Genomic DNA, 16,445 nt, shown 5'->3' on the forward strand with positions numbered 1-16,445 from the left:
TCTTTACTTAATGCCCGACTGAGACCATCTGGTAGTTTACACTGGAAAATATCCCTGCAGCAATTAAGCTGCTAGTATCAACAACTCCATACTCAGTTTCTGTGGTGGAAAGAAAGTATTGCCATCAGGTATAGTCAGGAAATGTGCAGTTTGGTTCCGTGATGTTTCAATATTCTTAATGCTCTCTTTGTCCCCAGGTTATGCAGATGTATCTTCCGTTTTGTGGCATCGCCATATCTAATGCTCAGGTATTTGCTGCCTCGAGGAAAGAATATGAGAGAAGCAGGGTGAGTGAAAAGAAACATGGCTGCCAAGCCTCAAAAGTCTGTCTTTCTAGAGTCTGTGAGTCTTTATGACTCTTAAAAACTGCAGATGACCTTTGAATAGTCCAGGACCCTTTTTTGTTTGTATAATCCTTCAAGTCTATGGTTGGAGATCTCCTTAAGCAATGAGTCCAAATGGAAGTGGATACAAATTCTCTGTTGTTGTTTGGAGGGAATAATTCCAGCTTCTTTGAATGAGGAAATTAATTTCACATTTACACTATAAGGCAAGAAATATAGTCTTGCTTACTCATAGCTTTGAAATGACAACACAATTTCGTAATATTTTTACAATTCAATTCTGTTAAGAAGCAAGGTATGTTACAAATGATTTCACTTTACTTCACAAATTTTGTGTTTGAACTGAAAGGTTTTCTGGAGGACTATCAGAAAGTAACTGGATAACATGTAAACACTATTTTATAGGATTACAAAGAAACACACACATAAGGATGGGTCTCATTACCTCCACAAGTTCAATAGTTAAAAAAATGCTCTGGCTGTTGTGGTTCAGTGGATTGAGCATCAACCTACAAACCAAAAGGTCACTGGTTCAATTTCTAGTCAGGGCACATGCCTGGGTTGCAGGCCAGGGCCCCAGCCAGGATGTTCAGGAAGCAATCAGTTGATGTTTCTCTCACACATTGATGATTCTCTCCCTCTCCTTCTCCCTCCTTCCTTTCTCTCTAAAAATAATTAAAAAAAAAGACAGATGCTCAAAACATACTAAATTATAACATAGGGATTAAATTCTATTAGGCTTACTATGCTTTTAAATGTAGAGAAATTACTGTCACAACTTTGAAATATATTTAACAAGAAGATGTTCTAAAAGGTTGGAACCCTCAAGTAATTGGTAGTCAAACTGATTAAAAGTTTCACTTGCTAAGCATTATGACTTATGAACACTTCCCAGCATACAACAAGTGCAGTTCACTCTACAGCCATTGTCTTCAGCACACACACCACGCCTTTTCTCTGACTTGGGTCCTGCTTCCATCTTTAGCCCCGTGTCTTACCATTCCTCTCCTTTCATTTGGCACTCCAGTGATATATTACCCAGTTTCCAGAAAGCAATATTTTTTTTTCATTTTCTCTTATCTTTACCTGTATTTCTCCCTCTACCCGCCATGCCTCATGTCTACCTTTGACTCTCAGTATAATTTGCCTTGAATTTCCTTCAGGACTTCCAGCTCAGACTTCTATTTAATCATCCCTTCTTCGTTTATTGTTTTTCCTTGTATGTATTGCCATTGTTCTATTATGGATACTTATCACACTGTATAATACCAATGGGCCTCCTCTCTGACCACATTATGAACTCCTTAAGAGACACTTCATGTATTATTAATCTTTACATTTTCATGTATGGCACAATTCATTCACTCATTCAACAAATATTTATTCAGACACTATCTATTCAAAGTCCTTGCCCCCAGAGAGCTTGCTATTCTAGTGGGAACAAAAGATAAAAGAGGCAAACAAAAAATAACGTAGTATAGGTTGTGATAAGTGCTATAAGGAAAATTAAGTGAGTTAAAGGGATAGAGACTTTTTGTTGAAGAATAGTTTGGGAGGATGCTTATTTCGGAGAGTGATTAAGAAGGTCTGTATAAGGAGGTAATATTTAAGTGGGGACCTGGATTAAATGAAGGAGCAAAGCCGCACAAAAATCTAAGAGGAGCTTTGCGGGCACTAGAAATATTAAATGCAAAGGCCCTGGCACAAGGGAACACTTGATCTGTGTGTCTAGAGAGAGAAGAGGAAAAATCTCAGATAGTCAAAGCAATTCTGAAAAAGAACAGAGCTGGGACAATCACACTTCTTAATTTCAAACTATACTATAATAATAAAAACAGTATGGTGCTGGCATCAAAAACAGATACCTAGACCAGTGGAATAGAATCTAAAGCCCAGAAATAAATCCATGCATATATAGTCAACATATATTTGACAAGGGAGGCAAGAATACTTAATAGAAAAAAGATAATTTTTTCAGTAAATGGTCACAGTTGAGAAAACTGGATATTCAAAAGCAAAAGAATGAAGTTGGACCCTTATTATACCAATCACAAAAGTTAATTTGAAATGGACAAAAGACTTAAATATAATACCTGAAACTGTAAAACTCCTGGAAGAAAACATAGGGGAAAAATCTCCAGTGATTTTTTTTTTATCTGACACAAAAGCACAAGCAACCAAAAGCAAGAATAAACAAGTGAAGCTAATCCCAAGCTTAAAAACCTCTGCACAGCAAAAGAAATAATCAACAAAATTAAAAGGCAACCTATGGAATGGGAAAAATATTATAAACCACATATATTAGATATAGGATTATATCCAAAATATACAATTCAATAGCAAAACTCCCAAATAATCCAATTGAAAAAATGGGCAGAATATCTAAATAGACATTTCCCCCCACAATGAAGACATATAATGGCCAACTGGTACATGAAATGATGCTCATCATCAGTAATTATTAGGAAAATGGCAGTCAAAACCACAACAATAACCACCTCACACCTATTAGAATGAATTTTATCAAGAAGGTAGGAGATAATAAGTGAGTGAGAATGTGGAGAAAATGGAATCCTGTGCACCATTTGTGAGAATACAAATTGGTAGAGCCACCACAGAAAGCAGTATGGAGGTTCCTTCCAGTTAAAAATTGAACTTCCATATAATCCAGCAACCCCACTGCTGGGTGTATATCCAAAGGAAATGACATCATTATCTTTCAGAGATATCTGCTTCCCCATGTTCTTTGCAGCATTATTTACAGTAGCCTAAATGTCCACTGATGGATGAGTACATAAATTATATATTATATACACAACAGAATATTATCCAGCCATAAAAAAGAAGGAAATGCTGCCACTTGGGACAACATGGATGGACCTTAAGGGCACTGTGCTAAGTGAAATAGGTCAGACAGAGAAAGAAAAATACTGTATGATCTCACTTACATGTTGGACCTATGAAAAGCAGAACTCATAGAAACAGAGAGTAGAATGATGGTTGCCAGGCCCCGGGTGTGGGGCAAATGGAGATATTCTAGTCAAAGTGTAAACATTTTCAATTGCAAGATGAATAAATTCTGGGGGCATAATATTCAGCATGGTGACTACATGAAAACAGTTAAGTAATCTAAATTTTTGGGAGATCAGGATTCAAGATTAATATTTAGGAACCATCAGTGTAGAGATGATATTTAAAACTAGACTATCAGGTGGGTTGATCTGGGGGACAACACGTGGATAAGAGAAGGGAAGAGATCCAAGGATGAGGCCCGGAGCCGAGAAACTCACTGGAAGAAGGAACGGAAATGCATGCGAAGTCAGGAAGCAGGGAGTGTTCAGCTGTGTGAAAGGCTTCCGGGGTCTGGTGAATTGCGTATCATCCGGATTTTCTTCTCTTTTTCTCCTATTCTGGAGGTCGAGCGCATCGTTATTTGAAAAACTCTTATTACTTGTTAGTACAGCAGCAATTTTTAATTAGAAACAATAAAGTTACTATAATGTGATTTGTCAGTGGAAGACTCGAGGCAGAATGAGTTTTTCCTTTGAGATAAATGTTCTTCTGTGTGGGTCCCAGAGGCCCTATCCACACAGTCACAGCAAATTGCAAAGTTAAATAATTGTTCAGTTAATATGATCCATCTGGAGAAATAGCCTAGATGATTACAGAAATAATGTTTCCCCTTAATAACAGGGGATTTTATTGGTAATTATTCAGGCAATTGCCACATCTTTGATGTTATATTTGAATATGAAATTATTGCACACTGACCTCTACAATGATTTGCTGTCCCAAAGCCAGATTGTCAGGAAGCACTTAAAACTTCTTTCGCCTCCTGGTGTTTCTGTTTACTTTGGGGTCATAGAATGATCCTTAGCCATTTTCACAGCTCTCTTTAGAGAAAACCCTACCCAGGGTATTTGGTCCTCTTTTAGATGCTCAGTGAACCACTCATTTCATAGGGCCATTAACTCTTTCAAATTCTTTTCTACCTGATTAAACTCAGAGAAGAAATTTTCAAATGGTTCCAGGACAAATCAAATTCATTGCTGAAGTTGAAATTAGCCATGTCCCTGGGATGATGATCAACTCCATCTCCCTGAATAGATGCGAGTTTGAAAACCCATGACATGCTTTTGTGAGGTATCAGACTTCAGAGTGCACATCTTATTAAATTCTATTGAATGAAGCATCCTCTGGCCAACTCACTGGCTGTGTAATTTTCTGATTGCTATTTGATAGCAGCATAATATCTACCACCTGTACATAGCCCACTATTCTTAAATTTCTGGAAATATCCATGTAATGAAAAACTGCAAATAAATATTATTTCAATGCAAAGACTGCAGGCTAATAGCTGGATAAAATAATAGGTAATTACAATTTGCTTTTCAAAAGAATACATAGTTTTTAAGTAAGAACTTGTTTTTTTCTTTTTTTTTCTGCTGTTTTTTTTTAGATTTTATTTATTTATTTTTAGAGAGGGAAGGGAGGGAGATAGAGAGAGAGAGAGAGAGAAACATCAATGTGCGGTTGCTGGGGGTTATGGCCTGCAACCCAGGCATGTACTCTGGCTGGGAATCGAACCTGGGACACTTTGGTTCCCAGCCCGTGCTCAATCCACCGAGCTACACCAGCCAGGGCTTTTTTTTCTGCTGTTTTAATGGTGTTTTCTTTTCTGAGATATATAATAGTATTTGAATGTTTTTCTGGACAGATTGCAATGAAGCAATACTTCTTGTGCAGAAGGATTAATGGGGGGGTCATATATATTTTTTAGAAGACTCTGGAACTTAATTAGCATTCACCACTATAATTCTTTCAGACTTCAGTGAGAAATGTGTATTAGTGAAAATGAGTCTTAAGTTTGACCATGAAACTATTTCTTCCTGATGGTGAGGAAGAGCTGCTTTGTAATTTTCTGAAATAAATGAGAGAATCAGGTATTCATTACTTATAAAATGTTGGGTTTATTCCTAGTTGCATTGCAGAAAAACTGTGTGGGGGTGGGGGAGAAGCCTATGATTAATGACTATCTGGGTCATGTAGTCATTAGCTATATGGGATAGAATCATTCATTTATGAGTATATATGTATGTATACACACACACACACACAGTTGTATGCAGGAATTATATGGGACTATATGGACTGGAACTGTTCTCTAGTTGTGTTTTGCAGTTCAAGACCCTGTTATTAAACAAAATTACGGAAGTATGCATATGTCAAAATAGTCATAAATGCTTTCAAAATTAGCCATACAAAAGTATTTATATTTTATTATTGCAAAGACTAAATGGAATTTTGAGAGGAAAAAAACCCAGTATTTTTATTCAGTCCTCTATCTACCTAAATACATTCATTTCACATTTCCCAGGCTTTGCTAGAGGTGGTTAATGACCTCTTTGAAGAGCAGACGGACCTGGAGAAAATCGTCAGGAAGATAATGCATCGGGCTCAAACCCTGCTGAAATGTGAGCGCTGTTCTGTGTTACTCCTGGAGGACATTGAATCCCCAGTAAGTCCTCTTTTCTCTGTCATGTAGAGTTGGAGACTGAGTTAATGGAATAAAGATCAGTTTATTTGTAATTAGGTTTGTGAAATTGTGACTTGAACCACTCTTTTCATGACTCTTCTAATCATCGGGTGAGTTTTTATATGATTGAAGTTTTTAATTTTTTACATGTATATTCAGTCTTGTTTTGCTGTCACCTTAGAAACATAGACTCTTACGCTGATAGGGACCTTAGAGATCTATCTCAGTCCCGTGTACTTACAGATGAGGAAACTAAGGGATTAAATGGTTGGCCCAATATCTCAGAGCTGAATAGAAGACAAGCTCAGGAGCCAGCCTTCCATCATGTTCTCCCAGTCAGGCTCTCAGTCTAGACAACGCTCGATAGCCCGCTTGCTGGGAGGAGCCAGCAAACTAACACTGGAGAAGCAGCGCAGTGGTTCTTGGAGCCTGCACATTTGTACCTGAGCTGAGAGCTCAGGTCACTACCTGAGCTGAGGCTGGGCTGTGCGTCAGAGGTTTGCCTTGTTGCATCTGAAGTGCATAGAGCACCCAGGCAGGTGGAGGAAGCTCATTTCTTCTTCACTGCGGGGGTTCCTGTTACTCCAAAGGCAAGCGTCAAGCTGCTAGTTTAAGGACTTACACCTGCCTCCTCTCAGCTTCCAGGTTCTGTTAACCCTTGGGCTTTTTGGGGGAAATCTGCTGGGTAAATACACAACAGTGTTGAAAATAATGATTATCATCAATATACCTTCCTGAAAGTTAAATGTCTAAACCAACCCTCAGTGACAATTTGATATTTTTACTGTGAACTTTCTTCAAAGACCAAGAATTGTCTAGCAATTAAATGCTGTTTTTATACCTCAGAGAATATTTTACTGTGCTTTACCTAGAAAAGGTTATTGTCTTTTCTTTTTAGTTTGTGTTTCTCAAAGAATAAGAACCTTAGGGTAAATTTTGGAGATATAATAAGTATTGTAAAACTTACGCATTAAGTTTTTAGAAAATCTATATATGTTTAAAGTGCTTAGAAGTGTTTCTCCATATTTTAGCAGAGCTTGAGGTTATTTTTCTATTTCAGCAGGTATGGTTTAAACCAACAATGGTCTTCCAAGTATCCTGTAACTGTGTAGGCCTTGGCAGAACACACACACACACACACACACACACACACCACTTATGGCATGTTTCCGGTTGGCTTTGTGAAGCACTTGAGTCCATTTAATCCTCACTGAATCCTTATTAGATTGGTATTATTACTATCATCCTCATTTTGTAGATGAGGATGTAATGCTCAGAAAGTGGAATGACTTGTTAGAGTCTCCCCCACCACCTGACTCTAAAACCCCTGAAAGGGTGGGGGTGCTCCTTGGTGTCTGGCAGGCTGCGAGCTCTCACCATAAAGGCAAAGGCAAAGGCGAGAAGGGGCAGTTGCTGGGATTCCCTGAGTCACTCCCAGGTCCCTGTGAGGGCAAGTGGCCGAGGGCCCAGGTAACCATAAATATTACATTAAAAACATCATAAAAGAAGAAAAGACAACTCTAAAATATTATATGAAGAATATGGTATGAAGAATATGGTATAAAAAGTTAAGAGAGAATGATAAAAAATGGAGTCAGAATATAGAAAGTCCAAAATAAAGATAACTGGTATCTCTGAGGAGAACATGACAGATGGAACAGGCAAAACATTCAAAATTACAACACAAAGACATTGTACTGAAATAAAGGCAATTTCAAATTTATGGACTGAAATAACATTGTTTCTGGAAAAGTTGGTGCTGACTGCTTAGTACTGAAACACATTCAGTATTAAAGGACTTCAAAGATAATCAAAACATTCTATAGGCATCCAGGCAAAAGAATCAAGTCACCTATTGGAAGGAATTTATTCCATGTTAGACTTCCCTATACCATTCTCCAGGGCTAGGAGAAAATGTAGCAATAACTACAAAGTCCTCAGGGAAAAAACATCACCCCATGATTTTAAATCCAGTCAAATTTATATTCAGTTATATAAGCCATAGATAGGAATTTTTAAATGATCAAGAAAGAGGTCAGGAAATATAGTTCCAAACTGTCCTTCCTGAAAAATACAAGTGCTTGATATCCAGCCAAGCAAGTGACAGAGAAGGCATGGGTAAAGACATGGTAATAAGGCTAGTATTGAATATTGAATGGGTCTAAATGTAGAACCAAGGCTAAAAATGGTGTCTCATATACTTTTAGAAACAAATGTAAACCTTATATTATAAACCATTACAATTGTCTTGGCTCACAATGTCCCCCAAAGTGCCATAGGGGCATCAGATGCCTGTACATGCAATTTTAAAAAAGGAACATTATGCTTGGAGAATCCATCCCTTTTCCACTGAGGGGTATCAAGCCTGCTGTTTGGAGTGAGACATTACGTTGTCTCCAAGTTTGCTCACGGCAAACACAACCTGTGCAGGGACCCGGATGGGGAGAGGTCGAGGCTGTGCCGTTCCGGCAGACACAGGAGGACAGCGCGCTCAGGGCCCACGTGGACTGCCTTCCCCCACAGGGATCCGGGTTGCATGCAATATTTTAATTTTAATGTGTTAAATTTATCAATATTCCTTTTTGATTTGTACTTTATGTTTTCTTTAACAGCTTTACCTCCATGTTAAAATGACTTTCTCTTATACATTCTTTAACCCATCTGGTATTTATGGTTTTTTATGTCCATATAGAATATTTACTTTTTGTATGGTGTAAAGCTGTAGGTATGTGTGTGTGTTTGTATGAAACCATTGCCTCAGCTGTTTCCCCCCACTCTGTAGTGCCAGTTCTATGTTGTATGGTTGCTGTGTACACCTGAGCCTGGTTCTGAGCTTTCTAGTTTGCCCCATTGATCTCTTGGGCTGTTTTAGCACCAGCATTACACTGTCTGAATTTCTGTAATTTTATAATACTCTTGGTGTCTGTTAGGGCAAGTCCCCAGTGTTGTTCTCCTTTAAAATGAACTTGGCTATTTTTGACTTGCTGCTCTTGCATATATATTTTAAGAGTAACGTTTAATTTCCATGAAAAACTCTGTAGAGATTTTGATTGAAAATGCTTTGATTTATAGATCCAATTTAGGAGATGTTGGCAAGTAATAGAATATACAAGAGAAATGGCTTAAACAGTAAGATTTGTGTCTTATATAACAAGAAGTCTGCAGGAGGCAATCCTGGGGATTGTGCAGCAGCCAGGTGATATAATCAAGAACCTGGGCTCCGTGAGCTTTCCTGCATTCGTCTTGGTGGGCTGCCATCAGCGATTGGCTTTGACTGTCATCATTCAGGAGGCTGGCACAGCTCCAGGCAACATGCCATCTGATGACTGACTGTGTGTCAGGAGAAGAAGGAAGGGAAACTTCTTTCCACATGTCTTTCTTTTTCTCAGGGAGGAAAGTGTTTTCCAAAAAGGGCTTTTCCCATGGACTTCCCATGACCTGTTAGTAAAGAACAAAATGATGCTGTTCAAATCATTAATATTCTTAGTATTTTTGTCTTTCATCTATCATTCTCTGATAGAGGGGTATTCAAATCATCAGCCTGAGATTTATTGATATCATTTTGTCCAATTCTGTAGCCTATTATCTATATTAATTGTGCATGTGTTTTAATTTGCATTGCAGCTTATTTTCATGGGAAAGTGTTCTTGTTCATTTGTTCATGCCTTTGTTTTCTTTCATTCTTTCCTGTCCTCTTCCTCCCTGACAGTTTGCACAGTTCCTTGGTCCTTAGTCAAGATTGGGTCTCCTGCTATGTGGTAATATTACCCTAAACCTGAGGTGGCCTGGTTCAGTTTCTGGAGGTGAGGCGGAGCAATCTGTCCCAGAGCAACACTCTGAGACCCCAGACACTGGCAGGAGCTGAAGTTCCAGCCCTCGCTGCCTGCCTTTTTCTGGACCTGGAGCACAGCAGGCCTGTCTCTAGGCTTGTGCCTCAGAGAGCTTTCTTTTTTTCCCCTTCTCTCCCCTTCTCCTTTCTCTTCTTTTTAACCTCTAGATGTCATTCTGATGTTCTCTTTCTGTACTTTATCAGTCTTTGTTCTGTTTTGTGAAAAACACAGATGCATCAAAGCATGAATTTATAGCACCAACTCTAATGGCATTACATACACTACATTTATGGTCAGAAAAAAAAAGTATCATTTCAGGAAGAAATATGCTCAAACTTTCCTTCCTCCAAAAATAACATGTGCTTTTCCCTAGTTTATTAGAACCATTTTAGGAAACAAAAACTTCTAATTATTTTTTTATGGTTTGAATATTTTTAAAAACTGGTTATTGCAGATGTATGATATTTTATTGCCTCCCTGCATTTGAGGGGGAAGGGAGAAAATAATTTAAAACTAGGTGTAGAAGCTTGGTTCATTGTACTCTGACCTCAGTGTTTGGGGACTCCATTCATAGTATTTAAACTGGCCAGTCATGGGTGAGCTGGTCAGGTGACTCAGTGGATGCCAAAAGTAGAAATGAGAAATGCCTTGCTAGCCCTCTGCCCTGCCAAAGTTAATGTTTCACCCTCTTTTGCTTCTCTTAAGTGTTTCAGTCAATCAATTTCAAGTGACTTTGTCAATGGTATTTTGCACTAGACTGAAAAAAAAAAAAGATTGTTCCATAGCTACCTGCTTGCTGTCAATACCAGGAAATATTTCGTCCTTTGAACTGAATATTCCCTGCTAATGCGATTCCATTCCATGAACCTGTCTAAGCAATTTCTATCACTTCCCTTAGTTCCTTTCTAGCTTATGTATTTACTATGATCTCCATTTCTTTCTGTGCTTAGTCAAGGAAAGCAAATGGAGCCATTTTAATCTCATGTCCTCAGGCACTGTCTCAGCACCACTGTTTACAAGTGTTTTTTCCTGGATTGTCCTGGCAGCTGGCAGCTATTTGGTTGTCCAGAATTCCATGAAATACTTCATAGCTGAGCTTATAAATATGCTCGTTCTTGGAGTTTATTTTCTAAATCATGAAAGACAAGCTATACTTGTTTCCTAATATGTTCTTTAACTTCTTGGTTCTTATGAAATATACTTATAATTAAGCCACAAAATTAGATGATCTTCCCTGAATCCAACACTTCAGAGGAAGAGATGAGGTGATCATCATCTGATTGTCCTGGAACAGCCATAATTCAATCCCCTCCATCTGAAATGGGTCGTAAAAATTGCTCTGGGCTTTCCTTCTTATTTCCCTTTCTTTTTATTTCCTCATCTTTCTTTTTTAAACTTTCCTCCTCTGGCTACAGAAGCTAACTTAAACTCTGTTTGATTTATCTTCCAAGTGCTTTTTCTAGAGTACAAAATGGAAGGTATCTAGAAAATCTCTGATGATTATCTGGTGAGTATATACATATGTATATATACTCGTCACTAATAATATATCATATTTTGTATTTGTATATATCAATGAACTTTATTAATATTTATGTCACTATATTAACACAAATCACATCAAAAGTCACTTATGTTAAATATGTGATATATTTTTATTTACTTTTAAAGATTTTATTTATTCATTTTTAGAGAGAGGGGAAGAGAAGGAGAAAGAGAAGGAGAGAAATATCAGTGCGTGGTTGCCTCTCACATGCCCCTTACTAGGGACCTGGCCCGCAACCCAGGCATGTGCCCTGACTGAGAATTGAACTTGCGACCCTTTGGTTCACAGCCCATGCTCAATCCATTGAGCTACACCAGCCTGGGCAATATATTTAACATATATGTGATTAAAGTTGTGAGTTGAGTTGATATACCGGGGTGGGCAAAAGTAGGTTTATAGTAGTTAGCATGGAAAAAGATATGCAGATTATGATTATTACAATAACTTTATTAACTCAAAAGAATGTCAGAATACAACTGTAAACCTACTTTTGCTCACTTCTGTATTGACATATAATTATACAATTATTTATGTTATATATAATCTATATGATATATGTTAACATATATACATGATTAGTGAGGTGAGTTGCAATTAGTGATGTGTGAAAGTAATAAATGATATCATTTATATATGTTAACTATATGTATAGGTACATGTATGCTATATATACACATTATATACATGTATATATGTGCTGTATGAATTAAATATATGTATATATTTAACACATATAAATTATATATAATATATAAAGTATACAGTATATGTATATAAAATCTCCAGGTACAGAACTTCAAAGCCCATCTCCACCACATCCTGCCCAGAATCCTCAGCACTTCTGAGAGTTTCTGTTCAATTAATAAAATCATCATCCCATAGTAACTCAAGCTAAAAACCAGAGTGCTTTCTAAGTCTTTCTTACTGTCTACATTCAATTGTCTAGGTTTGTTGTTTCTATGTTGAAACATCATTTCTAGGCCCTCCTTTTCATCCCTCCTACCACTGTCTCTGCTCTGCCTTTACCAATCTCTGACCTTGATATCCCCCTCCTACCCCATTTCCTTGCTCACAAACAGCACACTTTCTTTCCACCAATTCTTACTAGTATTTCTTGCTTTCTTTCTAAAACATACAACTATGTCTTCCATGCTTCAAAACATTTGTTGTCTGTTGCCTGTGCAACAAAGCTAAAACTGCCCACATTCAAAGTCCATTGCCTCTGCCATCAGCCTAACTTGTGGTTCTCTTCTCTGTCCTCAGCCTCGCTCGATCCCTTTCCTCCTCCTGTGTCCCACCTCCCCGGGTTAGCTTGTGCAGGTATTTGCTTCTGTATCTTTGCACATGCAGTTCCTGTGAAAGACAAAATGCACCAGACAATTAAGGAAATAACTTTCATCCAGGCTAAACAGTCATTAATAATGAACATCTCAGAGAAGAAAAGGTGTCTGGGGTTTTACAGAAGCATGCAGACAAGGGAGTTATCTGCATCATTTTGTGCATCTTAGGGGAGTTATGAGGAAGGGAGGAGGCAGGCTCAATTTTGAAATATGCTAGGGCAGGGCAGTCCTTTGAGGTTAGCCAATTTGGAAGACAAAATGGTAGTGGGATTTCTTGAGCATTACTGTTTTCTGGAAGCACAGGACTCAGATGAAGTGCAACTCTGTATTGACTATTGTCTGCAAACCCTGCCTCTCCCCATCTATTGTCAACCTTTCTCTTTCTAGCTCAGTGCCCATGAAAGCTAATCTCAACGCACTATACCACTTCGGCTTCCTTGTTCTCTGGCTTCCAGTTGAGTTTTACAAACAAGAGGGATCAGCAGAAGATTCAAGGGCAGGAGAAGAAAGAGGTTGGGAGTACTTACTCCCCTTGTTCTTTCTCTGCCAGTGGTAGAGGTGGCTGGATTCTTCTAAGACCCCTCTCCACAGGTCCCGCTCCTCCAAAGCACCAATGAAAATGCCCTCCTTCCTTTAATGCCTCCTTCTCCCCCTCATACTCTCTTGCATTCCCTTAGACCTAGGGCTCTTTCCAGAGTTGCCCACACTTATGTAATCAGTCCCTTTATTGAATTAGGTTCAGTTAAACTCTTTTGAGTGCTCTGTTTTCTACCAAAATTCTAATTTTAGAAAATGTCCTCACTCCTTGGCCTGCTGACCCTTTAGGATGGGGTTCACACGAGCCTTCCTTCAACACCCTCTGTGTGCTTCTAGTGTTTTGAATGGACACTGGTGAAATGTTACATTTGTGAACTGTTTTCCCCCACATACTGTTTTGTGAGTTAACAGTACCTGCTACACTAAGCATTTGATAACTTTTAACTGAGTGAACAAATAATTAAAATAAATTACTCATCAGGATAAGTGAGAAATTTATCAAGAAGGATGGTAGTGGATATCCCCTAATTTATATCTCTGCCCTTTACAGAGTAGCCCTCTTAGGGAAAAATGGGGGTTAAGAAAACTCTAATGAAAAAGAAATGGTGATCACTTAGTAGATCATTTCCATTTTCTTTCTGGAGGCAGGATTCTCTGTTTGAGCATGGTTTGTTTTTTTCTTTTTTTTTTGAGTTGTTTTTACTCAGTTTTTTAAATGGAGAGAAACCAGACCAACTAGTGCTTGATAAATATCACATCAAAAAGACTTCTGTCCGTGGAGCTTTTCCAAAGAACAGGCGGAGACACACGGGGATGTTTGTTTCCTTCACTGTGACAGTGAGCTGCCTCCCCTGGGCGCAGCACTCAGGGCTGGGCCACAGCCAGGGGAGCTCAGAACCACTTGTTCAGATTCACTGACCTATAAACCACTTCCAAAGATTTTATAAGATTCTCTTTCTACTTAGTGTATATGAGTGTGTGCATACTTACCTAATCTGTGTTCACTTGGTACATCTATAATAAAATTGGAATTGGATTTAAAAGTGAAATTTTAAAAAATGATTAAATGGAGAACCATACAATGGGTCCAAGTCAAGAATAAAGCATGAATTTTATTCTTTTTCATTTATGCTTTCATCTGTTTTTATTAGTCATAATCTCCACAATGACACTATACATCCCACTGAATTTTATCAAAATAGTTTATCTGTTTTTGCTGTTTTGTTTTTTAGCCCAGATATCTGACTGTAAGTAAATTTTTACTTGAATACATTATATTTTAAAAAATTCCTTTAAAAATATAAATTGAGGCATGGTTTCCTAGAGTTTTGCTTTTCAAAGGTACGTTTGAGAGTGAAAAAGGGAGCACACTTGTAATAATTGTCCCAGGACAGCAGACTTAATTAAAGTGGGGTGGTCCTGTGTAAATGGGGACATAAGTGTGTCCTTGAGTGTATCCTCTGCCACTTGCCTCGGTGCCTAAAATTTCTAGCATCGCAGTGTTGTTTCAGATTCTGACACCAGGAATACCCTTTCTGAGTATAGGTGAACTACATGGGAACATTCTACACATTAATCTACCATCAGTCATTAATGGCTTAACAGGTAGTAAGTAGTTGCCTTGGTCCAGAGATGGTTCTAGACTGGAAATCAGCAACCCTTTTTTTCTATAAAGGGCCAGCTAGTAAATATTTTAGGCCTTGTGACCCATATAGTCTGTTCTAACTACTCAATTTTACCGTTATAGCAGAAAGCAGTATTTAAATCAATCAGTTGTTCTGTTAAAACAAAACTTTGTTTATAGACACAGATGGTGGGCCAGATCTGGCCCACAGACTCTCCTTTGCCCACCCCTGCCCTAGAGGCCTGTCTCTCTAGGATTGTGCTCCTCCTCTGGTGTTCATCTTGCTGTTCCCAACATGAGCTGAAGCCCAAGTGTATGTTGCCTCAAAGGCCTAGTATTCTACTTACTCTGAGGGTTAATTTGGTTGTAAGCCTACTGTCAGATTACTCTGAATTCAGAGAATTTGTAAAAGGTTTCCACCAACATACTTGGGTTCCTAAAGATAGTTCAGACTGGGATTTCTGGGACAATCTTAGATCCATTCTAGAATGAATCTGAAGCCCCTCATATTCAGATGGCCTGGAAACAGCCAATTTTATGCACCTTATGGAACCAAGGCTGATGTTTTGCTACTATCTTGGTCTCGTCTGGCTGACAGTCAGTGGTGGGTTGGTGCCCACAGCTTCACTGCTCCGCTTGCCGCTCATCTCGATGGGACTCAGGCCTGCTCCTCTCTATTCTCATCTCGTCTGCTCCTGGCTGCAGGTCCACATCGTGTTTCTCTCACGCACCTTTCCAGATCCCCTCCCAGCACCTCTGAAAAGTACTCTTCTTCACAACCTAATGGCCCCTAACAGCTTTGTTCAACTGTAATTAGCTTGACACAAACATATTTATATTCACATGTAAATGTATTTTTGTACACTTTTATGCAGTTATGTGTATAAACTGCATAAACTTTATGCAGTTTATGCAGTTATGCAGTTTTCCAATTATGTGAGTATTTCATTTCCTCTTTGTTTATATTTTTACTCAATTATTAAAAGCATTTAAGGCACACTTGAGCGAAAATATATAAAATTCATAGTGAATAAATATTTTCTGAGTGACTATTATGTGCTAGGCATTCATAGAATGAAAGGCAATATTTTAAATAAAAGGAAAAAAGAGAAAGTACATGTTGTAAACAAAATTAAATCAAATCAACAAACTCAAAATCAAGCTATGCTGCAAAAAGATAAAACTTTGAACCTAAAGCTTTACTTCCTAAAAGTCAAGGTAAAAACATTTTTAATGGATATAATTCCTTTGGTTTAATAAAAGGAATCACATCAACTGATCAAGAAACCTTTCCTGACCCATAAATTTAAATGTTTTCCCCTTCAAAATATTAATCCTTTAAAAGTTAGAAACCTTGTTTACTATTTTTTTGGGTAACTGTTTATACTACTCAGTACTTGATATGCATTGGATAATCAATATTTAACCAAAGGCCAGTCAACATTAGTATTATCCTATTTTTCTTCTAAAGACATTGGGACCAAAGAATTATTACACAAGGTGTGAAATTAGGGAACATAGTCTACAACACCACACTCACTTATGCCACAAACTACACATTTGGGGGTTCCCAAGACCATGCTAGCCTCAATAATTTGCTAGAAGTGTTCACAGAACTCACTGAAAATTGTTGTACTCACGGGTATGGTTTATTGTAGGAAAGGATACAGATTAAGATCAGCCATAGG

The 16,445-nt window shown here is 38.1% G+C and overlaps 1 protein-coding gene across 2 annotated transcripts in view; it reads left to right on the forward strand.

The window, feature by feature from the left end:
• PDE11A (phosphodiesterase 11A) overlaps positions 1 to 16,445 on the forward strand; it is a 322,202-nt gene that overhangs the window by 100,542 nt on the left and 205,215 nt on the right. For both annotated transcript variants that reach the window (XM_045833325.1, XM_045833394.1), the window contains exons 3-4: positions 198 to 287; positions 5,722 to 5,862. In XM_045833325.1, the coding sequence (XP_045689281.1) occupies positions 198 to 287; positions 5,722 to 5,862 (231 nt within the window). The remainder of the gene's footprint in view (positions 1 to 197; positions 288 to 5,721; positions 5,863 to 16,445) is intronic.

Source organism: Phyllostomus hastatus, unplaced genomic scaffold (genome assembly GCF_019186645.2).
Source record: "Phyllostomus hastatus isolate PE091 unplaced genomic scaffold, TTU_PhHast_1.1 phas_contig_1, whole genome shotgun sequence".
In the NCBI taxonomy this organism is placed as follows: Eukaryota; Metazoa; Chordata; class Mammalia; order Chiroptera; family Phyllostomidae; genus Phyllostomus; species Phyllostomus hastatus.